Source organism: Nuphar pumila, chromosome 4 (assembly GCF_984573655.1).
Source record: "Nuphar pumila chromosome 4, dmNupPumi1.hap1.1, whole genome shotgun sequence".
Lineage (NCBI taxonomy): Eukaryota > Viridiplantae > Streptophyta > Magnoliopsida > Nymphaeales > Nymphaeaceae > Nuphar > Nuphar pumila.
The window spans coordinates 141,633,882-141,661,521 of record NC_143252.1 but is presented as its reverse complement, the minus strand read 5'-3'; the positions used below and the strand labels follow the sequence as shown (position 1 = coordinate 141,661,521).

Sequence of the window (27,640 nt, the reverse complement as noted above, 5' to 3'; positions counted from 1 at the left end):
GGCCATAGGGGATAAACCCACAGTACAAGGCTGACTATACTTCTAATGGGCTAGGCATCCCAATGTTTTATAGAGTCAGGCACACAGCCTTATCACTCATCATTTCTCCTTAAGTTGGGGGGTCTTCCAAAGATTTATTGTGTTTTCAAAAATTGGGAGGGCATACAGAACTGAATCCCTTCCCTTCAAGGGATCTATTAGCTTTTTCAACTAAGTCCCACCGGCGGTTTTCAATTATCACCTTGTTACTTTCACTGTGGATAGTATCTTGACCCATCCATTCCATTTTTTATCCTGCACCGTTCCCTCCAAAGAGAAACAGCCTGACTTTTCAATGGTTCCAGCCTGATCCCTTTACCGTAAATCCAAAATGCCATCTATCATGGAAGATGCCTGTGGTGTTGATGAGACAATGTTAGTTAACCCATAGCTATATAATATATACAGCGAAAAGGGACCGCCGAACCCAAAGAAGGTTTAAAATCTACAATCAATGATGACTGATTATAGTTTTTTTTCTAACTGAGTTTTTTCATCGATGACACCCTATATAGAATTTTTATCATTTACTTGTTTAGTAAGCAAAGTGTTTTATATGATGATTTTTTTTATATGTAAACGTGATTTTAAAAGCACTAAAAAATAACAGCCCACAATATTTTGTATCACAAAATTTTAAATGTACTGTGAGCCATTAATTTTTTACTTTATGGAAAACATGTCTAGAAAGCATACTTATTACTAAATAAATTATAAAGAACAAATGTATAAGATCTGATCGATGAAACACTCGTTGGAAGAGTACCATTGGTTGTAGATTTTTCACCTTAGATGGTCTAAAATTTTGTAAATATTCAAGACTTAAAAAATCCTGTTTTTAATTAAATAAACATGATCCAAGTATTATATACTAGCAAATTGACCATGTCAAATACATCTGCAGCATCTGATTTGCCAAAAAACAACCTGAAAACACCTGTTTGGTCAGTAACCTTATGAAAATCTACCTGTGTCAGAATCGGATGATTCAAGAGTCGATTGTTGTAAAATCAAGCATGTAGAACACATCTGTAAGGTAAAATTTAAAGAAAACATGTAAAACCCTTCAGAAGCCCAGTGAGCTGGTGGTAGGCAGCTACCATATATATATATATATATATATATATATATATATATATATATATATATATATATATATATATATATATATATATATATATATATATATATATATATATATATATATAGGAATGAAAACCTACACAATGAAAAACCCTCCCAAAACTACCCAATGGACGTTTTATTAGATTTTTTTGTGTTTTTTTCAAAATTAGGACATACAGATGTGATCTATATGCATGTTTTTATAGGAATCAGTTCTTGAAACATTTGATTCCGATGCATGGATAGGTTTTTATAAGTTTTAAAAATCAATGGGGTACAATTTTCATAAGGTTTTGAGGCTACAAATACCATTTTTCTATCCAAAATTCATTATCCAAGTGTCGCTTTCTAGTAAATCAATCATGTTGAACACATCTGTACGATCAGAATTTTGAAAAAAAAAACACCAAAAAAATTTCATTGAGTAGGTTTGAGACCGTTTTTCATTGGAGAGGTTTTAATTCCTCTCTCTCTCTCTCTCTCTCTCTCTCTCTCTCTCTCTCTCTCTCTCTATATATATATATATATATATATATATATATATACATATATATATATATATATATACCAGAAAACCCAGACAAAAAGAGAGAACATAGACTAAAGAAATCACAGCAAGCAAACCGAATCAGTTATCACTCTAGAAGCTAACAAGATATTACAAGAATTTTAAGATACAACATTAATCACCTCTTAATTCTTGGAGACTTCCTTACAAGCCAGCTGCCAGTATAGCTTCAAGTTAGGGGTGCTTGATGCACCTGCATATCTACTTGATTGAGAACCTTGAAGCCCTTGCCTGGTTTCAATCCCATGTATTCCAACATTTCATATAGGTTTCATGTTCCCGAAAGCCTTATCCCAAAGAAGAAAAAGAGGACCTAGTTGTGTGGCACCTGTCACTTAAATAAAGATCATAAAGTTAGTAGTGATATTTCCACAAATATTAACACTATGTTTAGGAGCCTTGAAATGGAAGCGTCTCACGGTTTATCCCAATGCTCTCATGTTCTCTGCTGTTTGGGAGCAGGTTTTTGTCAAAACACTGAATTGGAAATGGAATTGACAGCCCTAACACCACATTTCAACACCATTCACAAGAGGAGGTTTTTGGGAACTCCATGCTTAACACCACATTTTGGCAAAATCATATTTTAGTAACACATGGAAATGGTGTTTCCAGCTTAATGCAAGGCTCCCAAACATGCCTAACTTGCTGCCAAACCAGCAAGTGTCATGAAAGTGGCATAAAAAGGATAAAAGATGGTCTTCAGAAAAGCTTTACCACATTTAACGCACAGAGAGAGAGAGAGAGACTTTCTTTTAGCCACTTACCTGCTCTTCTAATTACAATTCTGCTGCCAAGACACCTTCTCTGAGCCAGAAAGTAAACGCTGACACTGCATCCTGCATGTGAGAAAACCGTTGGTCCTCTGGTATGGGTGCACCAAGGACAGTATTGAACCGGCTCATTTGATTAGCACAGGTGGACTTCTCTCCATTCCTAGACATCAGCAACACACATAATTCGTTTGCCATCTTTGAATAGGTCGCTCTGCAATCATAAGCATCAATTTAGAGACCGATAACAAGCTCTGTAGATGAAACCTTAATCGAATCATGTCCAGTCAAAAGCAAAAAGCAAATGAAATTACTACCACTCAGAACTTAAGGATTCAAAGAATTGAAGTTCAAATTTGCAAGAGTTTGCCACAAGAGGCAGAGTAAGGGTCACAGCCTTTCGAGAAAGGTCTTAGAAGACCCATCAATCTTATCAGATTTTGATCAAAACCAATGGTTCCAAGCAAGTTGCTTAAGACAGGTCCATACGCGATACAATTTATTTAAATCCCAAGCAGGGTATATGACATATTTGTTTCAAGGCACAATCACAGACAGTCCTGTATGCTTGACCCAATAAAGTAACTCCAGAGCAGTGTTATTAAAAACGCGCCTCAAGGTGCAAAAAGCGCGCCTTGCCTCAAGGCGAGGGCCTTTGTGCCTTGAGGCGCAGGTATAAAGCTCAATAACCTTGAGGCACGTGCCTCGAGGTGAGGCACGTGCCTCGAGGTGAGGCACGTGCCTCGAGGTGAGGCACGTGCCTCGAGGTGAGGCACATGCCTCGAGGTGAGGCACATGCCTCGAGGTGAGGCACATGCCTCGAGGTGAGGCACATGCCTCGAGGTGAGGCACATGCCTCGAGGTGCATGCCTCGAGGCGAGGCACGCGCCTCGATTTATTTGGTCAAATGAGGGTCAAAACCCTCATTCGACCAAAAAAATAGGGCTTAAACAAAGCCCTACCGACCCCTTTATGTGCTTTTATTTTTTTTCTCACCCCCTATCTCTGTTTTTTTTCACAGCCTTCTCTCCCTCACAGCTCTCACAGGCTCACAGCATTCTCTCTCACGTGGTGGAGCCCCGAAACAGGTATGGATTTTTTTTTGCACTGTCGTTCTCCTCCTCTTCTTCTTCTTATCTCTTCTCTCATCTCTCGCATGATACAACATTCTCTCAAAGAATGGGTTACCCTGAAACCTATGTTGTTTATGTGTTACCCTGGGGTACCCATGTGGCAATTTTTGCCACCGGCTCTTGTCGATTCATCGAAGGATCCTTCAGGTGTCTCACCTGGTGCTTAGGTTGTAGTCTCCATTCTGACCGTCAATTTGTCATTACTGGTTTCTTTTTTGTGCTACATTAGCCTTGACTATTCTACTTTCAATTTTCTGGGCGATGCTTTCAGTAAGTGTTATATGACTGTGATATATAATGTAGGATAAGAGAAGGCTTTGGCTTGTAAATGAGAATAATTTTTCATTAACACATTTCTCGATTTCTGCGGGTGCATTTCTAGTTGCAGATTGCAGCTGCTGTTACTGCCTATAAGTCCTTGTGTTATTTTACTCCCAAAATGTTCTGAATTTAGACTGTACAGTCCTTAAATGAGCTTGCCCCATCTACATTCTATTTAAAAATTGACAAGAATTCTGCTTTGGAGATGGTGTTCGCTGATCACAGTTATCTTAGTGACGAAAGTTTAGAGCAGCGATCATTCAACTGCTGATTTCTCGTGATATTTTCAAAGTTTTTGTTTGCCTCATATCCTTGATCGTGCTTTGTAGAGAGTTTACATTTGAAAGACAGAGGTTAGAGTTGCTTGTGTATATAGCAGTTGCTCAAGTTCAATGGGTTAAGGTGGTTTTTGTACAATTCATTGTAAAGAATCCATCTTCTGACATGCTTCCTCGATGCTTTTTGTGAATGCAAAGTGCAGAACATTTTTAACTTTGCTGAGAATGGAATTGGGTGTTGTCTCCTAAAAATTTTCTTGGCTTTTGATTTCTGGCGTGAGGAAATCGTAGCTAAGCTACACCTTTTACCTCTTAAAAGAATGTACGTTTTTTGTGAATGCAACCTGACAGATTGAGAGACTTGCAAGAAGAGCAAGTTGCAGCTCATCATCAGAGCCCATGAGTGTGTTATCTATGGTTATTCTATGCTGCAGTTCATGCACAGATGTACGATGTTTATCTTTTTTTAGATTTTTTCTGTTTTTTTTAATTCAAAAAAGCATGCAGCTGTAGAAAGTGGACTGATTCTACTTTTGTTAATAAACTTGCTTCAAAATGATAATTTGGTTGTTCGGTAATGCCGTATGAATGTATCATAGTTAACCATTATAATTCTTGGGTCTATTTTTTTTTTTTTGCAGTTGAACAATGAGAAAAGATGTAGGATGGGATCATGGAACTAAAGTTCCAAATCTCACTAAAGATCCTAAACTCATAGGACATGCAATTTGCAATTATTGTCATAAACAGACTACAGGAGGCATCTATAGGTTAAAGCATCACTTAGCTAGCACAAAACATAGTGTAAGCATGTGCGAATCGGTTTCACCTGATGTGAAAAGACTTTTTCATAATCATCTAAGGAATCAAAAACAAAAAAAACAAGAAGAAGAACAAAACAAGTTGGATATCGAGAGGAGTGTTTATTTTGGATCATCAACAGGCGATAATGTGAAAAAAGAAACCAGTGAATCATGTAGTGATGCAAAAACAAACACAGATGGTCCCATGGACCTCTTTGTGAATAAAGAAGCACGGCAAACCATAATAAACACTGCTTTCAAAAGGGATGAAAGAAAAAATGTATGTCGTACCATTGGTAGATTTTTTTATTCAAATGCCTTATTATTTAATCTTTGAAACAATCCATATTTTGGTACAATGGTAGAAGCTATTGCAAATTATGGACGAGGGTTCAAACCGCCTTCTTATCACGAGATTAGAACGTGAATTTTCAAGGATAAAGTAGATTGTACTCACGAAATTTTAAAAGAGTTTAAAAAGAAATGGCCAAAGGTTGGTTGTAGCATTATGGCAGATGGTTGAACAGATGAAAAAAGAAGAAACTTAATTAATTTTCTTGTGAACAGCTCATCTGGGACATTATTTTTAAAGTCCATTGACATTAGCGGCATGGAAAAAATTGATGCAAATTTGTGTAAGTTGTTTGAAGAAGTTGGTGAAAGTAACGTGGTACAAATCATCACAGATAATGCACCAAATTATGTGGCAGCTGGGAATAATGTTAACAGTAAGAAAAACATGTTTTTGGACACCATGTGCGGCGCATTGCTTGGATCTTATGTTAGAAGATATTGGAAAGATATCAATTTTTAAAGATACAGTGGAAAAGGCAAAAAAATTATAAGATATATTTATAGTCATGCATGGGTATTAAATTTGATGAGAAAGTTCACAAAGAAGAAAGAACTTCTACGTCCAACCGTCACTCGTTTTACCACAACATATCTCACGCTTCATAGTATTGGATGTTGTAAGAAATAGTTGAAATCAATGTTCTGATCTTCAAATTTTAGATCACCTAATTACTATAAGAAATCAGATGGTAAGAACATTTCTTATATTGTTCTTAATGATCATAAGTTTTGGGCTATCATATCATATGCAATTAAAGCTACACTCCTCTCGTGAAAGTGTTGCGATTAGTTGATGTAGATGAACCAGTTATGGGATTTTTGTAAGGGGCAATGGATAGAGCAGAGGAGAAAATTGCTTCAAACCTTGAAAAGGTTGAAAGAAAATATAAACCCATTTGAGATATCATTAATAGACGATGGGACTTGCAACTTCATAAGCCTTTGCATGCAGCTGCCTATTATTTAAATCCACATTTTCATTATACTGACAACTTCAATCCGAATAAAGAAGTTATGAGTGGCTTTTATTATTGTGTTGAGAAATTGGTTTCTGATGCAAATGTTCGATTGAAAATTACAACACAAATTGATGCATTTAAAAAAGCAAAGGGGTTGTTTGGTAGAGAAGAGTTGTTACAACAAGAAAATTAAAAAGTCCTGGTAAGTTTGTAATTATGTTGTTATTGTTAATATTTTTTATATTTTAGTTAATTATGACATTCTTAATGTTTTTATCAATTTTGTATTGTTTTATTTGAATGCAGCTGATTGGTGGAGTTCATTTGGGCACAAAAATCTTGAGTAGATGAATTTTGCAATTCGAATTCTAAGTTTGACATGCAGTGCATCGGGCTGTAAGAGGAATTGGAGTACTTTTTCAATGGTTTGTGACTTTATATTTTATTAGTGAAATACATTTTTATAAGTGTAATTATCTTAGAATTGATTATCAATGATTTGAAATTATAGATGCATACAAAACGATATAGACTCAAACGATGAGTGGATTGTGGAGAAGGAAGATCCAGTGTTGCCTAGTGATCCCAATTGGTTGGAGGATTCATGGTTGGATCCGAACTTCGACATAAATGTCATTGAGCATGTGCTTATTGAAAAAGTTACTTCACCTCATGGTTCACAAACTGGTTCTAGGCAAGATCGGTCTTCAAGAGATCGAGGTAAAGCTAAATTACTTTTACCTTGCTATGAATATAAATATATTTTTTAATTACATAAAATAAGTATTTAATACATGCTTTTTTATTGCAAGAAAAAAAAAACAAAAGAAGTGACTGAGGATGTGGAGGAAAAAAGTGCAAATGATGAAGAGTCAGATAATGAAGATGAAGGAGAACCTATTTATATGGATTCCTCAGATGATGACATTGAAGACTTAGATATTGATGATGATGAGACACAAGAAGAGCCTAGGCCCTAATTCATATCATATAGCTATGACCATTTATATGTTTTTTTAGGTCTTTCAATTACAATTGTGAATGTTAACACTCTCATTTTGAAGAGTTTTGGACAAATATATTAACATTTGGTTATTAATGCTAACATGCATTTTCTAATTATGACATTGTATTGTTAATGCTAAGATGCATTTCGTTGTTAATATTAATTTTTAATTTAATGAATGCCCATGTTTTATTTTTTAGATACTTACATAGATCAAGTTGTTGCATTAATGTTACTTTTACATGTTAATCTCATATTTTTTCAGTATTTATTTGAGATTTTTTATTTCATGTTGGTTGTTGCTTCATCAATAAAGATTTTTTTATTTATTTATAATTTTAGATATTTTTTATAGTTTTTTTAAGTTTTAAAAAAAATTGAGGCTTATGCTTTACGCCTCGCCTCAGATTTTGGTGGAGCGCCTCGCTACGCCTCAACGCTTTTCACAACACTGCTCCAGTAAGACACAGGATCATGTTCTTCAAAGATCCCAAATTTGGGTAGATCTAAACATCCGAGTGCAAAAGCTAGATAAAGCCCTTGAGAGGCATTTGAAAGGGTCTAACAATTTTGCAGAATGTGGCTCATAGCCAAATTCTATCTCGCAAGCAACTATGTAATGCACTTTCAAAAGAATATCTAGAAGGTTGTGGTGAAGAATAAATTCTTGGTTGGCAAGATAAAAGAAACCAAGGTTCTTGCATCATACAGCATGATATATGTGTGCCAGTATGTACTTATTTATTTATTTATTTTCTATTTTATGACATATTTTGTCAACTCATGAAACCGAGTGCCAGTCATGAAACATTGCATTTGACTACAAAGCCAATATTTCTAAAAGCCGAGCTGGATGGGGATATGAGGCTGGTCAAGCTTTGTTTGTTAAGTTATCTTACACCAGACCTACTGAATGAACCAAGCCACCCACGGCTCAGCTCAGCTTGGCTTGTAACCAGCTCATATAGAGTGTATAAAACTGGTTTATCCAACAATAATAGAGCTCTTTAAGTTTAATGAGCCAAGCCCAAGCTGTCTCTGAGCCTGAAGGAGCTCAACCTGACCATGGAAAGCTCAACTCTTTTAGCTTTTTTACCAGCTCTATACTTCAAACACGCAAGTGCTGCTCAAGACTAGCAGAAACCATCTTTTCATTGTGATATAGTTTATAAGAGGAGGAAGAGATTCATACACACAATACAATAAATAATGGAGGAGATTCTATAAGAGCTATCAGTTACCTCACATCTACAGATAATTTGCTTCCCCAGACTGACAAAGACTTGTTCAAGCGAACAAAAAAGTCTCTGCATGCCACACTCTTCTTATCAAGAGAATTCTGGAGCAAAAAATGCCTATAATTGTTAGAAATTTTACTGAAGAAAATGGAACAATCATAATCATCACATACAGAACAAAAGAAACAATATCTTAATCTATAAAAGCACATGACAGATTACAATCCGTTGGCATCTTCATGTAAGTGGAAAGTCAAAGCACAATGAGAACTAATGTGTGAACCACGATTTTCATAGTTTTCTTTTTCTCTTGAATCTAACCAGATCTACATGCTTGGTTTTATAAGAACCTGCTCTTGAATCATCCAATTTTGAGGAATAAATGGGATTTTTTTATGGCTTTAAAATCAATGGCTTATAATCTTTATAAATATTCAAGCATTCAAAAATCACATTTTTTTCATCGAAAATACACGATCCAATGGTTGATTCCTAGCAAATTAACCATGCCAGGCACATCCACATAGTTGGATTTGCAAAAAAAGTGTTGGAAATGCCCATATTTGTAGTTCTCATATTTCAGTTCTCACATTCCAGTTCTCATATTCCAGTGACTATATATATATTTGCTACAATCATTTGTATGTAAAATCTAGTTGGGATCTCATGGAGCAAGTTGTTTTGACTCAACCTGACATCGCAGATGTGTTCTGCATGCTTGATTTTGTAGGAATCGACCCTTGGAATGTGTTTTTTAAACAGAAAAAGAGGTTTTTATGAGTCAAGAAATTTTTAAGCGTTTAGAGCTGTCAATTTTCTTCCTATTTAAATTAGTTGTAGAATGACCATGGTGGCTCAAGAACTTTCTAAAAAATGATTTGGACATTTGTGTTTTCTGATGTGATTCTTAATAGCGGATTGAATTTGTGAGATTCTAGTTTTACCTAGTTTGTCCAAATCCCATCCGATTCTATCGGTCCTACTGGCACCGTTTCAATGCATTTGATGCTCAAACAGCTACGTTCTGCATGTTGGATCTGAATTGCACATGGTAGCTTATCTCTGTGAGAACTGCACTTTGCATATACTATCATCCCTCCATTGCAATTTTCTAATTTACACACACCAAATTGTTGAAACAATAGTTGACCAACAGACCAGATATAAAGTACCTACAATAGAAATAATCTGACATGAAAAATACAGAATCCAAGATCTCTCCATATCTTGAAAAGTTGGTACTGTGAAACCCATGGCATTTTGGAAAGAGCACATAAATTCTAGCATTGAATCTATTATATGAAGTCATTCTTTCCTTTTTTTTCATCTGTTGCTGCTGTCATGTACAAACGATATATATATATAATATATATATATATATATATAATGTAACTTGAGCAGACATACATCTATACACATTTATGAATATATGTAGGACTACACATAGAGAGAGAGAGAGAGAGTTATCTCACCAACTCAGGCAATGTATCTTCTCCTTGCAAAGAACTCCTTAGCAAGTAAAAGTGAATATAGATTCCAGCACCCAAGTCCCAATCTGCAATTTCTGATTTGTGCTCTTCCATGGAAATCGCAAGCTTCCATAACTGTGAATCCTCAGCTGAACCAATAGAAAACCAGAATGAAATCAATGGCATTACATAAAGATTTATAGAACGTAGAAAGCATCTTAGTACAGCCTGAAAATAATAAGAGGGGGCTATAATCAAACATGGTGCAGTAAAAAAGCTTTTTTTCACTTTTGCTTGGTAAATTAAGGGACAAGACATTTTCTCTTTTGCTTTGTAAAGTGAGGTAAGTTAGTAGACAAAACAAATTAAATTACATGCAGATCAAATGATTAAGATCTAGTCCCTGAGGTTATCTTTTCCAAACTCAGTTCACAATCCAATGTGAAGCATTAGAAGCATATGAACCCACTCAATGTTGCAGCTTTTAAGGACATTATGGAAACTCGACAAAGATTAAATGCCAATGTGAAGCATTAGAAACATATGAACCCACTCAAGAGTAATCTGTCAATGAGGAACAATGAAGCTACACACCTTAACCATGGAAGCTAAAACCAACTCAAAAGTAATCCTTCAATGAGAAGGATGAAGCTACACACCTTAACCATGGAAGCCATAGGTTAATCAAACCCTTGAACAAGAACAAGACATGTTTGTTGAGCGCAATTAGCGTTCCACCTAGTCATCTAACCACTCCAGCAAGTCTATCACAACCTGTCCAGAATATCTTTTCCAACCAACACCCTTGGTTTAACTTGATCAGCCACGCACCCAAAAGGCAAAACATCAAGCTAATAGGCAGATCAAACTCACAACAGACACAGAGGTGGTCACAGCAGAAGAATACATCCATTATGTAGTCATGCTGGATAGATGAACACCATCATGGATTAAGACTTAAAATATAGTTCCTAATAGCCAACCTAACCATCAAGGCCATAGAGGGTAAGTGATGACAGAACCAAGTAGAAGTTTGTTTCCAGGTTTCAACTATTACTTGCAATGCCTGTAAATAATAGAAACTATTCCATCAGGCATTTGAACTAATTGATCTTACATGTCTGCATTGAGCTCTTTCCCTTCAGAGGATACAGCTGCCAGTAGTTTCTGATCCCATGCAAGGGTGAATACAACTATCCCTCGGATTTGAAAATCATGCCCTTGGCACCAGTAAACAAAGCAAGAATGACGCTGCCACAGTCCAGCCCAAAGGTTAATGTGATTCTCTCTAGTTAGACAAACCAAGAAAAAAAATTACACACCAATAAATGCTAACATGCTCTTGCCTCATGGAAGCCTTGATGATTTTAGTCATGTACGAAATGGTATACATGAAAAATCTATACGTCAGTGCTCTTAACCAACATAAATCACAACCAAACAGGCATCTTAATGAGATCAGCCAAGTTGAGTAATTTTCCTGATGCCAAAGAGCCCCCTCTCCTTTAACCTAAGCAGCCCCAACTTAACAATGAAATTGCCAGCTCTAAACTCTCCCAGACAAACAAATGCATGCACAGGCAGCTCTAAACAACTGATGACAGCACAAGAAAGTTTTAAGAAAAACATGATACACTGAACAACTTTTTTTTCTTTATTACGCATGGATCTGGCAACCTAAAAAACATTAAAAATGGAGTCTTGATCCGGGCCAACGACAAGTGGAGACCCAGACCTTGCCCACCTTTGCCCAGTGTCATATATAATCCGTTGGACTTGTAATTGTTATATATCCCTGCACTTCTGCTTACAGGTCCAATTTCTTATCCATCACCTGCCGCTACCCCTTTCCAAGACTGCATGACCCCCTTCCAAGCCTTTATAGGCCTTCCACTTACATTCCCCTAAATGTATATAACAAGTCAGCCCCTATGTCACATAGGTGCGGGTACGAGTACGGAGCAATTTCAAAAATTTTGGACACAGGAACACGGCTATATATATATATATATAACAATAATAAGATTGTAAATTTTAAAGCAAAAATAAAAAAGTAATTCTATTGAAGTAACAACACAAACTTACCAAATTAATTTTAATAAATGGACAAAAATAGACTTGGTCAAAGTTGACCGAGTCCAAAATGTGGACAGACTCAGCACCGGTGCGTTGACCGAGTCTGACATTTAGTTGACCATGTCAACCCCGTGTCCAAAGCGGGTGTGTCGATGCGGGTGCGTCGACCTTTTAGCCGAGAATGTGTGACTTACGTCAGCCCTTGATGTCTATTACTTTTAAGGCATCCATAGATAAATATAACATTGATTCTCACCTGTATGGAGCTTACCTCAAAGTGTCATCTGTTGTGTTCCTTGTTCTTCTGGATATAAACTAGCTTCATTGTTGCATTATTTGCCTAGCACTTTGCATATACACTAGCGCATGACTTTCCATTGTCTCATAAAAATGACCTTTTATCAGAGGCGCATTTTTTTTTTGAGAAGGAAAACATTCTCATTATGAATTAATGTCAAGATGGGAAGAATAAAAACAAAGGTTGTTAGTGATAAGATATCACTCAGGATGAGATGGTGATTACATTGGTCACTCCTTCCATAGTTAAAGAGCCAACACGATGGAGATTACAATAGTAATTGTAGACTAAGCACATCTTGAGGTCCTTCTCCTTGAACACCTCCGGCATTACTTGGAGTTCACATTTAGTATCTCAATTTCAGTCATTTTAAGCTTGCGCACCTTTTTATCGCTCTCAAACACTAACTTGATAGGGGGCATGTGGGAAACACCAGTGCAAGTAGATTGGGCATCACAAAACATTTGTGCAAAGTTACAGTGAGTCACCTTAGTCGATGGTCTGAAGACCATGTTCAAAGGTAATGGAGCAAAATCACGCAAGGGATCCCTACTGCAAACTCTAGCCACTATCGGATCCTCTTGCTTCTTAAGATGGTAAAAGCAAGGAGGAGAAGCAAGGACAGAAAAAAGGTTACTAAGAAAGGTCTCTTCAATGGTATCTTCAGTGGTGTGATGCACAGGCATAGAGGAACGAGAAGATAGGTTGTCGAAGAGGCTGGAATCAACTTCTTTCTTTGAAAGAGGGCAACCAACAATCTGAATCCCCGAAGATGCGCGCCTGCTAAAATTCCCCCGACAAGGATGCGTCGGTCCTCCACGCCTTGGAACACCCCCACTAGGATCCTCGTATCGCCAGGGGAACCATGGCCAGCTCCGCCTCTCGGCAAGCCCAGGAGGCGGAGGTGGTGATGCAAGTTTGGGAGGAGTCTCAAGATGCAGGCCAGGAGATGGGGAGGTGGGGAGGTGCAGGCTAATTGTAGGAGGAGGTGGTGGTGCCGGTCCGGTGGAGGTAGAGGAGATGATGGTGATGGTCAAGTGGAGGCAGAGGTGGGGGTGCATTTCAGGTGGAAGTGGTGGTGTTGCAGATCAGACGGTGGTGCAGGTCAGACCTGAGGAGGGTAGATTAAGATAAAGGTCTGGTGGAGGTAGAGATGATGGTGCAGGTCAGGTGAAGGTGGAGGGGGTGGTGCAGGTCAAGCGGAGGTGAAGGTGGTGGTGCAGGTGAGGTCAGGTCAGGTAGAGGTGGAGGTGGAGGTGGAGGTGATGGTGCAGGTCGGTGGAGGTGGACGTGATGGTGCAGGTCAGGTGAAGGCGGACGAGGTGGTGCAAGTTAGGCGGAGGTGGTGGTGCAGGTCAGGTCAGGTGGAGGTGGAGGGGGTGGTGCAGGTCACGTCTGAGGGGCATTTATTTAACATACATCAAACCATTAGCATTTATATCTCACTCAAACCTACTGCTTAGTTGAACAGTAAAACCAGCACAGGAGGTCGACCAATGCACAAGAATTTGACAATCATGTTTTGAATTAATTCTAACAGCCTTTACTAGCTCAAAGCACATCACCCCTATGCAGGGTGGCCTATCTTTATAAAAGCCTCCTTAACTAACCTAATAACTTATAGTTTGTCCTCTAATATCAGGTCCAGCCCAGAAAAATGTTTTGTGCTATCGATTTTTAAATATACCAATTCAACTTTTTTAGAAGAAAGATCTTTTTAGCTTTGACTCTTACCATGGGACCTCAAACAACTCATTCATAGATTATCCCAATTAAGCTCAGGTTGATTTTTCTTTTGTTTCTTTCTTTTAGATCATTTCTGCTCAATGAGATCAATCTTTTCTACCATATATAAACACACACACATTGATTGAAACATTTCTTTTCTATTCTTACATGATGACTATGGATATAGTAGATAGAATACTGCTTTATTTTTTACAGTAAAAGTGAATGGTGAGTTCATCTCACATTACAAGTATATCCTTGTGAAATTTAAAGTGAAGGCTGCTATTTTTGTTTTGCAGTTTGTACTCTCAAAGTATCACCAGATATGAAAATTACCAATGGATCTTTAGTTGTTGCTTGTTTGTTTTATTAAGGCATACTTTTAAAGTCTGGTAAATGCTACATTTTCTAATTTCTTTAAGTGTTTCTTGATTTGTGGTGTTATTAATTAATGTCCTTATGTTGGACTTGAAGATCTTGATTGCTTCATTTTCTTGATTCTTTATTTTGGTCTCAATATTTATTCATTTCATACAATATACACTAGTTTAGTTGACTGATTTCATACCAGTAATGCAGCTTAATTATTTCTTAGCTTAATGATAATTGACTTATTTGTTGATGTTACAAGCATTTATGCAATCATGCATCTTTCTTTCTATTTATATGGCTAAATTCACTATTTGTATATATGTTTAGAAGAAAACAAAACCTGAACAAGTAACTGAATTGACCTAGCTGTCACTAGTCAAATCTAGACTCAACATATAATGTACAGCACTGTCCCTGTGTCCTAATTGTTTCAACCAAGTTACTCTGTACCTACATGAGATAGCCCAGATAGTAGTAAAAAGATTTTAAAGTTACATTCATGTGGGATTAAAAATGTTATAAAATTAGATTCAAGCTTAAGAGATGTTATCATGGAACATTGAGGTACATGTGACAAACAGAGCAATTTATGTTTTCATGAGGATGACAGATTTAAGCAGGCTTCTTTGACATAAATCAGCTTTCATAATAAAAATTACCATGTACTTACATGACAAAAACAATGAATGTGCAACTGAAGTCACAAAAATTGAATGAGCTTTCTGCCAGCTAGAACATGCAAGTAGATGCTTGAAGGCCTTCAACAGGTCACCATAATATTGAAAATATACTGCCTGGATTTAAAAATGAAAAGAAGAAATGGGATTTCAACATTTAAAAAAAAAACATAAAGCGACAACATTCAGAAAATAAGGTGGAGTTGAAGCTGTTATACTAATATGAATGGAGTGGAAAATATCTGAATGATTACAAACTGCATCTACCAACCAAGAGGAGAACAACCTACCAAAGCCTCGTGCATCCAAGCTGATGGTATACCTAAATCTTCAATAAACCTGCGTTGCGCTTCTTGTGAGCTCCATGTTTCACAGTACTGGAATAAGATTTCTCTTATAACACTGGCATGGAGACCAGGAAAATCGCCGTGCTGGGGCATGTGAAGCACAACATAGATGGCCCAGTGACATTGCCCAAGACATAGAAGTTGAGCAACAAGGCTCATGTCGAGCACATACAGATCTTTGGAACTGAAGGCACCAACAGCTTCTAGTATGGCACGCTGATGCCAAATTATATGGTGGTCAAGTGCATCAAATGTTGAGGAAAAAGAGCTAAACATGGTTTCCAGCATTGCGAAGGGCTTCTCTTTCTTGGCATGTAAAAGCATAAGATAATATGCCAAATCAAAATGACCAGCTGCACTGATGCCAATAGCCTCCTTAAGAGGTCCTTCATCAATGTATACTGGCACCGGATCTGGAGCAATTTCTTGGCTGCGAAGCTGTTCATAAGTGTCAATAATGACTGGCAATGGTGTATCTGGAGGAAGTTGATACCACATCAGCAAACCAAAGTACCTTTTCCAATCTATTTCAGAATCAATAAGTGCTCCTTGAATATTGCCGGCAAGAAGCTCATACAACCGTAACCTTCCCTTTTCAATGAAGTTAAAATCTAGACCATTGCTTCTCCATACCTCAAGTTGTGATGCCATATCTGATCGGCTCACCATTGATCCACCAGCCTGGCTCAATAGACACGCCATTCTGACATCCCCTTTATACGCTGCCAACTCTACAGCAGCATCAAGCTGTCTTCCAGTCAAAAGTGAAAAGATATGTACCAACTCGTCTCCCTCATTTAAACGACTCACTTCTTCTTGAACGCGATGGCAAACACTCTCCTGCAACCAAGAACTGAACTCTGCCCGCCGAACAAATGGCTCTGCTTCTGGTTCTATGTCCAAAGGTTCCATCTTCCTATCCAGAATCATATCTATCACATCATCAGCCTTCGCAGGTGCTAAACAACTGCTGGCTTCCCTTTCTGAAAAAAGAACCTTAATCAATTCCCATATCATAACTTGATGCATCAGAATGACACGATCAGATTGACATAATCCTGAAACATCAAACTGTCGTTCAACAATCCCTATGTACTCCCTGCAGACCTCTGGAAGCTTTAAGCAATTGCAGATGAGTCTTTGGAGCTTTAGATTGAAAGAACCAACCTGAACATTGACAGATTCATGTTCTAATGATTTGTGGAGATTCAAAGGAGAAACAAACCGCAAATCAATCAACTCCTCTCTAACTTTTTCCTCTTCGTCTCTAACAACTCGATCAAGAGCAACTTTTTCAACATTGATTATAGAAGATAAACCCTTCTCCTGGCCATTGTTGACAACAGGAAGGCCACTATGCACAAGTAACCCATTTGGTCCCCATCCAACACGAAAAGACCTGCCCATGAACAACGCAGCATCAACTATGGCATTGGAAAGGTTACCAACAGGGGTTTCATGCTTCAAGTTCACTTTGAAACCGTCAACTTTCCTCATCCTTGGCAGAACAGCTTTGTTTTGCTGAGTCATGAGAATGTTTGTGGGTGGACTGATCCTAGTTTTATCAACATTATACTCGATTAATGCATGTTTGGTTGACAGGGGTGAACGTAAAGGACTTGGTGTTCCCCATATTGCAGCTGGACTTATCCTATGACTCTTTTTCTGACCAGATGACTGCAATGACGACCCTTGACCTCCAATAAGAGAAGGGGAATTTACTGCATCAGCTCTTACTGTTTTCTCTCTGAGAGATATCCGCTTGTGTGAAAATGAATTGAAAAGCTCTTCATCTTCTTCTGCTGTGGGGAACATCACCAGTCTCATTTCCTGCATCCTCAATGGATCAAGGCCAAGATGTGCCGGAAGAGAATGAGACAGAGCAGATCCAGATGGGCTAAGCCGAGACTCATCAATTACCATCCCTTCTTTACCAAAACTCACCTCTTCTTCCCGTGACTGCTCGCGTGAAATTTCTGTATCATCCACTCTTGCAGATTGTTGTATCGTGGTAACAGCCAACTCCATATCATCCTCATCTTCCTCAGTTAATCCAAATCTACTGAAATGATGCACAACAAACTTCCACTCTCCATTAGAGGGATTGAACGAAACAAAGTGGGCACCTTGCTTTTCTGTCTTGTTCTTCAATTTGAATACAAAATTTTCCAAACCCTGATTATCTAAGGCAAATAAGTCTCCCCATTGAGGAACTTTAAGTACCAAATTAACTTCAGCAGCCTTGTTAAGGCCATGGCCAATTTCTGGTTTGTTGCTCTCATTTTCATAAACCACAACTTGATGCCGGTCAAAACGAACAATCTGATCCAAATTCAACCGTCTCACGTCTGTCTCACCAAAGAATTTAATGCTCCCATAGTCTATTCTACCCACTGTAAAATCGCAAACTCTACCGCAGTAACCCGCATCAGCATGCTCCCTGCTAGCTAAATCCTTCAATGACGGCTCCACGTAATAATCAGAAGAGGTCAGTGTCGGCAACAACGTCTTGATGAGACTTGAACATGCTAAAGGAACCGTACTCGGAGAAATCTTTCTTCTCTTCAACAGGGCAGGCATCCCTAAACGTAATTCATTCGCCAAAATCAAACAAATAAAAAAGAAAAAAATGAATAAATATTACCCGATTTACCCATAAAACCATTAACCAAAAACTGAACTTGAGTAATCGAAAAATACCCAAAAAAACAAAGAAAAGAAAACATCCAAGGTAGGTGAAATAATGAAACACAAATCCCTTTCCAAGTGTTTGTTCCACCAGAAATTTAACAAGCTTTACAAAATGAAACGATTCAATACCCTCCAAAATTAGTAAAGAAAGGATAGAAAACTTCTTTCCGGTGTCCATTCTGCACTAATCATCAAATGATGACAAACTTTCACTCAAATACACAAACCCTATTAAGGCATCTTCGTATCAATTACAAAATCTAAACCCCGAAAGATCATAAACCCTAAACCCTAGCTCAACGAAAAGAATAAAGAAACAAGAAGCAGCGATTCGGTTTCGCAATCTCGGGAACCGAAGAAATTAGGGCAAAATCAGCATCACCATCACGAACTAAGGAAGAGCGATTACTCCGTAGATGGAGAGAGAAGGCAAAAAACCAAACAAAGAAATAATTGGCAGAAGAGGAAGATTCGAAGAGTCATTACCGTCGAATCGAGGGAGGGAGATGGGATCTGAGCTTGCTGCCGCCATTGAAGCAGACGCCGCTAGCGAAGAGAGGGGGGGAGCGCGCGCGAGAGTATTTAAAGAGAAACCAGGCTTCAGTGGTCGAGAACAGCGAAACTCGATAGAGGGGTATTTTCGTAAATTAGGTAGTTGGAAGCACACGCGGTGATGAATCATGATTCATGATTCATAAATCTCGTTATCGGAATTTTATCGGGAAAGGAAAATATCGAGATAAATTAAAATTCATGTTTTTCCCGGGATAAAATATATGGATACATAAAAAACTTTAAACTTACCTGTAAAATATAAAACACAAGAAAAAAATATGAGGAAGGTGAAGAACAAATAAGAATAAAAATAGTGTTAATAGCTCAATAAAAACAAGACGTGATATTTTGACAACAACGCCATAGAATTATATCGGTTTTTAAGGGTATGTTTGATGTGTCGTTCCCAATGTGATTTGGACGAAAATCTCACGGGGAACGATGATTTCCGACAAACGTTGGATGTGGTGGACGGCGTTCCATGCATATGTCGTGTCCTTATACCTATGATCTTTTCGTTCCACCCTCCCCCCTGTTACAAAAGTTACAGGGACGAGGAGAATGAAAATTTCTTGACGATCGTGCCTCTCTCGCTCGACGCTCTCTCCCTATGACTCGCTGGACGGGAGCCTACTGAAGATGAGAAAGGAGTAGCTCATGCTCGAGCGGGCGGCCAGCAGGGCGATCGTCGACATTGTCGCCTGCCCGCTGGCACCAAAGTTTAAAACCTTCATTGAACCCTAAATTGTAAACTCTCTCTCTCTCTCTCTCTCTCTCTCTCTCTCTCTCTCTCTCTCTCTCTCTCTCTCTCTCTCTCTCTCTTTGTGGGGCATTTGGTTTTCGTTGCGGGTGAAGGAGTCTACGTTACATCTCTCGGCTGAATCTTCGTCGGAAAGTATTTGTGGTTGAAGTCTTTCAACGCCAGTTTTCGGTAATTCTTGTGTTTTCTATCTCTTTGTTCCGAAGATTCATGCTTTGTGGGCTTTTCTTTTTGTGTCGTTTTTTTTTTCACTGATTCTGGTTGTTTTGCTCTTGGTTTGGCTTCGTAGGAAGGGTTTTAACTGGTGGTGATTCACCGGTATATTTAGGTTATTCAGGCCTTTCTTTGATTGTTATTTTTGGGTTTATTCTGTTGAGTTCTTGTCTTTTCTGAGAATTTGATGTTTTTCTGATGCCTTATGGTGTGGTGGATGACGAAGGTTTTAATAAAGGTGGTGTGATGAAAATATTTATATTCTTTTTTTGTTTTCAGAAATTTTCATTGTTATGTGTCATTTTGTGGCTTTATCTCACTATTGATTGAGGAAAATGAAAACTAAGGTCGAAAAGATTGGTAGTTCCTGTTTCTTTTATGCATTCATCTTGAAATCTGAAATCTAATTGTGGTGGCTTGTAATTTCTAAGATATTAGTGTTACCTTGGGTTTGGTGTTGATGTAAATATGGATCCGCTTTGAAATTTCTGTGAATTATTGGCTAGCTAGTGGAATCTTGATCTCTTTGATGAAAATTGTTTTTATTTGGTGATGTAAAATGGGTTTCTTAGTGTTGAATGGTAATTGAAAACTATCATTAAATTTAGTTTCTCGAGGCATTTTAATTTGTTGTGCAGAGATTCCTCCCTCATTTTATTGATGGAATTTTTGTGGGTCTTTTTGATACTTGATGGATTGTCGTATAATATCTTTTAGAGCTAAACTGTGGATTAGGCATAGATGAATTTTGATACCGAACAATCACAGTTTGGTGGCAGTCACCTAAGGACTCAGGCACATTTCATGAATTTCTTGTTGAAATCTAGATATTTTTCCATATTTTCAAGTGCATTCAAACATTACACTTTTCTAGAATTTGAAATTTTTGATTTTCAAGATTTGCAACCAAACACACCCTTAGCATTGCACTAGTTATTTAATTTGTTTTTCTAGGGTAAATGTGAAGTAGCGCAGAGTCACAGTAATTTTGTTGAAGGTAACAAAAAATTGAAGCATTTGCTCATATTTTAGCCACTAATTTTTGTTCACTTTGTGTTCCTTATTTTAGCTTTTAATTTTATATTGATTTCACTTAATTTAGTGATAGGGTTTCTGATTACTATGACATTAGTGCACCTTGAAGATGAATAACTGAGGGAGGTTCCATCACAAAAACAGACAGATTGGAGGCTGGAATGGAGTTGGACACAATCAATTTCAAGGTTGAGCAACTCCAGAAGGAGATTGAACTGGATTATTCTTCAATCAAGAAGCCACTTGGTGATGCCTTGTCAGCCATTAAGGAAACCATGACTAGTATCCCAGAGCAAAATGTACCATTCCAGACCACCCTGCTTAGAAGTCTGCTATGAATTGTAGGACGCTACTTGTTCTTCTTTTTCATGTCTTGTATACCTTTGTTGTTGATGGAGGTGAATGGATACCTTATTTCAGGCTGATTCCAGCTAGCTCCCAACTTCATCAGAGACCTCGGTGCACCTGCTGATAAAGTAGAATTTACATTCAGGAAGCTGAAAACCTTTAAAACAGTAGGTAGTTATGCAATTGAAGCAGTTGCAAATCCAGTCATAAATATCAATGTGCTTATCAGTATGCCTAAGGTTGGCCCTTCTATAAATAACTTTTTCCACATCCAATATTTCTTACTATTAATAACCATATTGTAACTTTACAACATTTTTAAAAACTATCATGATAGGAAGTCACAAATTTAAGATGTTATTGCATTGTGTTCAAAATATTGCAATATTGGAAATATATCATGATTTTATTACAAATCATGAATTTTATAGGCAAAATCTCATAAAAACCTTTCTTCTGATATTTACTCATTTTTTTGCTTATGCAATTTTTATACTTCTAATATTTCAAGTCTCTTGGGATAGCATTTCCCAATAAAAATATGAGAAAAACAAAAAAGGAATATTAATACTCTCCAAGACAATCATGAGTTATAAAAGAATTTGTTTTTTTCTACAATTTTTGTCATTGTGCTAGTAAAAACTTTTGGACTACTTGAATACCTAAATATTTTATTTTGAAGGGGTGCTTCCATGAGGACTTTTTGGACCACAGATATCATGCAAAAAGATGTTTATATCTCTCTATCATTGCAAGGTATTTGAAAATGTGTGCGGCTATTCGTAAGCTAGAATGGTTAACCTTCCAAAATGAGGCCAGAAAACCAATTTTGGTTGTACACCCAGGCATGTATATCAAACCTTCCCCCCATTCCCACCCCTCTGAGACAAGATTCTGATATTTCTACAATTGCTTTGGTAAATTGAAATTTTGTATCCTATATAAAAACTCTAGAAGTTAATATAATGACTATAAGCTAATATAATTAATTGTTCCTATTCAAGTTTTTATCTTCAGGCCTTTAAAAAGGAAAAAAATATGTATATACAGAATTCCTTCAACATAGCCTTCACCTTGTTATTGATAAAATTTTTGTATTTGTTAGTTACTCAGCCAAATGTGAAGGACATTCTATTATAATGCAAATGCTACATGCTATGCAGTGTAAAAATTTTATTTATCTTCATTATTGTTTAATCTTGTGTAAATATCTCATATATGGACGGATATCTCTTTATATATAGATGCTGAACATTAATTTTTGCTTAGAGAATCGTAGATCCATAGTTGGTTCACCTTCTTTATCTGTTTACAATGTTTAATTGTGCTATGTTTACTTTTGTTGTGCTTCTCTATAATTTCAGACCAGATGATGATCTATTCTTTAGGTATATGTTCATCTCCATATGAGGCACTCCACTTTTATGTGCAAATTCAGAAACTTCATCTATGCACAAACTTGTTATTTCTAGTTAATTTCAGGAACCAACAAGTTCTTCAAAACACTTTTGCATCTATTCAAATCCTTGTTAAGTTTTCTTCGCTACTTCTTGTAAATAGCAATTCTCTGGTTGCAGGTTGCCTCTTTCTGGTCCTCTTTCCTCGAAGAGATCAAGACTTCACTTGTGCTTTGGTAGCACTTACTGATCAACCTTCTCGTGAACTTCCAACTTGGTGGAAGAGCCTTAGTTGTCTTTCACCACTGTTGATAAATGCTTATTCTCATATTTACCTCTCTCATCTATTATGCTCAATCACATGCCCCTAAATCTCCTCTTCCCATTTGAAGTGAAAAAAAATAGATTTGTTGATATTTTTAGCTTTTGCATGTATATACTCATATAGTCGGGTGTTTGTTATGGGTTTCATTATAACAGGGTATTCTTAATATTTTGGGATCCATTTAAGGTCTTGCGCTTTTCTCAATATCTTGGTTTTTTCTTTCCTAACCGTAATTTTTTTTCTGTTATATCTTGGGCAATTTATTGGATTTCTATTTTTGCCTTATTTCAACATGTATACATTTTCTTCCCTACTCATATAATCGGGTGTTCGTTGTAGATGGAAGACAGTGGGGGAAGTTAAGGTTGTATGGGAGCCTTTGTGGTTGGATAAGAAGGCGAAGATGGGAGTGATTGATCGTTGAGTGATTTGAAGCTATCCATCTTCAGAGGGATCAATAATGGAATAGGTAATGGCAATATAGGTGCATAAAGAGTGGGCAAGAAAAAAATCTCATAGCAAAGGGTTTGAGCTTTTTGAACTACAGGAAGGCCGCTCTGTTTTCTTGGCCAGCATACCCTGGGTTCATTGTGATTATGTTTTTGTTATGGTTTCCATTGTATAAAGATAATATAGTAGTCAATCCAAATTTTGGATCTAACCTCTACTGATGATTCTATGCGCAGAGAGAGAGAGAGAGAGAGAGAGAGAGATATGCTTGAAAAACATTGAGCATTTTAGGTGGGTCATCTACATCGTCTGAGATCCATATTCGAGGCAAAAATCCATATTCGGGTCAAATATCCAGTTTGAGATCCATGTTCAAGGAAAATTTTGATATTCGGGGCAAATATCCAATTTAAGATCCATATTTAGAGCAAAAAATCTATATTTGGGGCAAAAATCCAATTCAAACTCCATATTCGGGGCAAAAATCTAATTACAAATTCATACTCAGGGTAAAAATTTATAATTTTAGATATAATTTCATAATTGGATTTATATCTGAGTAAAAAACCATAATAAACTTCTTAAAACATGTAAAATGATGGACGGATTGGGTCATATGATCCAAACGAAGTAATTCGACCCATTATCAATGATTGTTCAAGTTGTCCGCACATAGTCATCAAACAATGGACATTTGAAACATAACATCTAAGTACAATCCAAACAAACGTTGGACTTGGAACAATTATTATAGAACGAACAAAACCAATGCTGTGTTTTATCTTTTTTGTTCATTTCGTCCAACCCTAGACAAACCATCAAAGATACCCTAAGGGAACCTCAAGATCGGCGACATCTTGTCTTGTAGACACACTGCGCCCATGTGCAATGTTGATAAGTTTGCAAGTGGGTCAAGCTCCCATCCGGGTCCGGAGTGGATCTCACCCTTATCTTTGTGTGGGGTAGGTGCCAATGAGTTGGGTTTGACAGGATCCAACCCATTTAATATATGGAGTCGGGTATGGCTTGTGAAATTTCATACCTGGATGGGTAGGAGTGGGCAATGGGTTGGCCTGGTAGCCCATAGGGCCAACCCAAACCCAGCTCATGTATATAATGGGCCCGGTTTCGTTCCGGTAGCTAACGGGTCTGAGCTACCTAATTAATTTTTTAGTAGCTGGTTGTATAGTAACTTGATAACAACTATTAGTTACCTACTTAGTTGTAATGATTATATGAGAAATAGAAAGATAATTATATGAGTGTATTAATCTTTCATTTAATTCATTGCTTTGGGTATTATAGAAATTAATTTATGAACTTCATTTAAAATTAACTTACTAATGAGTTTAGGTCAGGTTGAACATTGGGCAATGGGGCAGGTCATGGGCTGCTCTTCAAACTCGAGCCTGTTAAGAAATAGGCCAAATCTCGTCCCATTAATAAATGGACCGGGCGATCTCATGATTGGGCCACACTTAAAACCCGATGGACCGAGCTCTAAACATGCCTGAGCCTACCCAGACTGGCCTGATGCCCACCCCTAGAACTGGGTCTGACCTGAGTTTTGATTAAGATCCACAAATTTTTATTGTAAAAAAGATAAAAAATATATATATAAAGGATTAGGGCATTGTTTGTCTTATAGTAGGCCAGATTACACCTGGGTCCAGACTTGGTATCATTATCTCAAAGCAGATCTGAGCTTGATCCCACTTAGGTTTGAACCAAACCCAACCCAACCCGTCGACACCCTGAGGCTGGTAAAGTAGATGAAAAGGCTGAGATTTCGTTAGCCTTGTTCAAGTTTTTGCCTCTTTGTTGGCTCATCACAAATTCAAAACTCAAGCTTGAGCTGACTGATCACAACAAGACAACAAGCTTATAAAGCCAAGCCCAAGTTGGTCCATTTGAATGACAAAATGTGTTTTGAAAAATTCAAGAGCTAATCAGGGGTTGTTTTAAGCTCCCAAGGAGTGTAGTTTTTTTTGGATTTATAACTCGAAGAAACCACACTCGACATGAAGACCTGGTCGCACTGGCTCAGCCTGTCATTGTGCGGCCAGCTTAAATCTCCAAAAAGGGTGTTTAGTTAAATCCAATTATTGGGATATTTGAAAAAATAAAATTATGATTTTTTTGTTCAGTTATTATGACTAAATTAAGTAGATCTACTATCCTGCCAAAAGAATGGGGAAGGCAGTGAAAGAGAAAGGTGCAACGTATCCAATTCAAAAGCTTTACTGCGAGTGGTATACGGAAATGAATGAATTACAATCATATTTATGTGCATGAATGATACACAAATCGATTACAATCAAACAAATGTCCATGAATACGACCATACTATCTCAAAAAAAAAAGGTACAAATAAGATCTCTAAGAGCGTGTTTGAACCAGGGGATGTACCCGAGCGGTGACTGACCGGCCCCTGCCCAGGTGCCGTCCCATGTTTGATATTCGGAAATCGACAGGTTCCGCGGAGACCCATTGCTTGCCATCCGTTAACAAGTGAGTCTCACCTCCACGGGTGCGTCTCACAGGTCAGGTGGCGTTTGTTTAGTGAATCAAACACCTCCTAAGAAGAACATGTTTAATTCATGAGACAAACCAGTGTTGTAGCAAGTTTGAAACGTGGGGGACAAATCAGTCCCTTGCCCATTATAATTTCAAATGGGTGATTTGGGACAAGTTGTAGGCGGCTCACAGGTCCAGGACAAATGTCACATGGTGTGTTCAGGATTAGCTAATCAAACCCTAACGGGACAAAACGTGCTCAAAGACAAAGCAGTCCTCAGCAACGGGTTGTCCTGCATTTGCAAGATGATGGGGATGCCAAGTCGGATCCCTTAGGGTATGTTTGATGGCTTGTCCAGGGTTGAACGAAATGAACAAAAAAATGGAACAGAGCACTGGTTCTGTTCGTTCTGTAACAACTATTCTAAGTCCAACGTAACTATTCTAAGTCCAAGGTTTGTTTGAACCGTACTCAAATGCTATGTTCCAATTGTCTGTTGTTTGATGACAATGTGCGAACAACTTGGACAATCAAGAATAATGGGTCAAATTACTTCATTTTGGACAATCAAGTATTGATTGCAACTATGAGAAAATGGAATTCTGATGAACATTAATGGAATTCTGCACCAAGTGAAGGTTAGTTTCGAACATCATTATTGATGAGAAAATGGGGGAGGTTTGTTGCTGATTGGAGTAACATTCAACTTTTTTGTGGCAATCATCAACCCATCTTTTTCATTGGAAAGCTTTATCAGCATGCCTAAAAATCTCTTGTTAATCGCCAATCCAAGAAACAAGAGGGGTGGTGACAATGATGACGTTAATGGTGTTAAAAAAAAACAGTTCTAAAGATACACAATTATGAATGAAGGCAATAGATTGCTCCAATAAAAAATAATTTAGGAGAATGAAATCCACAAATGAAACTCCTAAAAAATCAATCAGTTTCAGAAGCAAAGAAGGGAAGGTATAACAACACATACATTCTCATCGAGGGTGACACAAAGACCGGCATCTATTTCTAAGTCTTTGTCCTGGAGCTCGTAAATCAGTCGATCCTTCTCGGAGATCTTCTGCTTCAACCTCCCAATCTTCGATTTAAGCTTCGAATTAAAGATTAGGTCAAAAGTTAAAGAGCAAAATCCCAATTTCTATGAAAGAGAGAGTCAGGCAAGAGAGGGGCGCACCATCGCTGCACAGGGAAAGAGAGGGGCTCTCCTTTGCTGCATAGGAGAGAGGGAGAGAGTCAAGCAAGAGAGGGGCGCACCCGTCGCTGCACAGAGCAAGAGAGGGGTTCCCCTTCGCTGCACAGGAGAGAGAGGGAGGGAGTCAGGCAAGAGAGGGGTGCGCCGGTCGAGGCAAAACTTTTTTAAAATTTTGTTCCCCTCGGCCTGTTCTTTTTGTAACAGGGGAGGGGGTGGAACGAAAATAACGATGTTTAAAGGATGCAGCGGACGGCGTTCCGCACGTTCGCCGCATCCAACGTTTGTTAAAAATAGTGTCTTTTTTGTGATTTTTGTCCCGTATGATGTGCGGGACACTCCATCAAACGTGCCCTTAGTATATGGCTCTTAACCCTTCTGATACTACAACTCAATTAGAATCATAATCGATCACAAGTTCGGGTTGGGTTGGGTTGGGTTTGGTTTGGACCTATGTGGAACCAGACCCAAAACTGACTTGAGATGAAGGTACTGGGTCTAGACACCGATCCAATCGGACTCACCATAAAAAAACCATACTCAGATCCTATAAGTTTTACATGAACCAGACCTGCACCAC

At 37.9% G+C, this 27,640-nt stretch overlaps 1 protein-coding gene across 5 annotated transcripts; it reads right to left on the bottom strand.

Moving 5' to 3' along the window:
* Positions 1-275: 275 nt before the first annotated feature.
* Positions 276-27,182, bottom strand: SAR3 (SUPPRESSOR OF AUXIN RESISTANCE 3). 5 transcript variants are annotated; one of them, XR_016431438.1, is made up of 9 exons: positions 18,742-18,818; positions 15,508-18,146; positions 15,211-15,334; positions 10,070-10,215; positions 8,601-8,698; positions 2,500-2,719; positions 1,855-2,066; positions 1,008-1,068; positions 276-393 (listed from the first exon to the last, which is right to left on the bottom strand). XR_016431438.1 is itself a non-coding variant. In XM_090003795.1 (9 exons), the coding sequence occupies exons 4-8, from the start codon at positions 18,142-18,144 to the stop codon at positions 2,512-2,514; spliced, it is 3,213 nt and encodes a 1,070-aa protein (XP_089859921.1). In that variant the 5' UTR covers positions 18,145-18,146; positions 21,229-21,286; positions 26,842-26,949; positions 27,046-27,182; the 3' UTR covers positions 1,783-2,066; positions 2,500-2,511. The 5 variants fall into 5 exon arrangements, 3 of the variants coding, with proteins under 3 accessions (XP_089859921.1, XP_089859917.1, XP_089859920.1); XM_090003795.1 differs by lacking the exons at positions 276-393; positions 1,008-1,068; positions 18,742-18,818 and adding exons at positions 21,229-21,286; positions 26,842-26,949; positions 27,046-27,182 and having other exon boundaries at positions 1,783-2,066; XR_016431439.1 differs by lacking the exon at positions 1,008-1,068.
* Between the last annotated feature and the right edge of the window lie 458 nt (positions 27,183-27,640).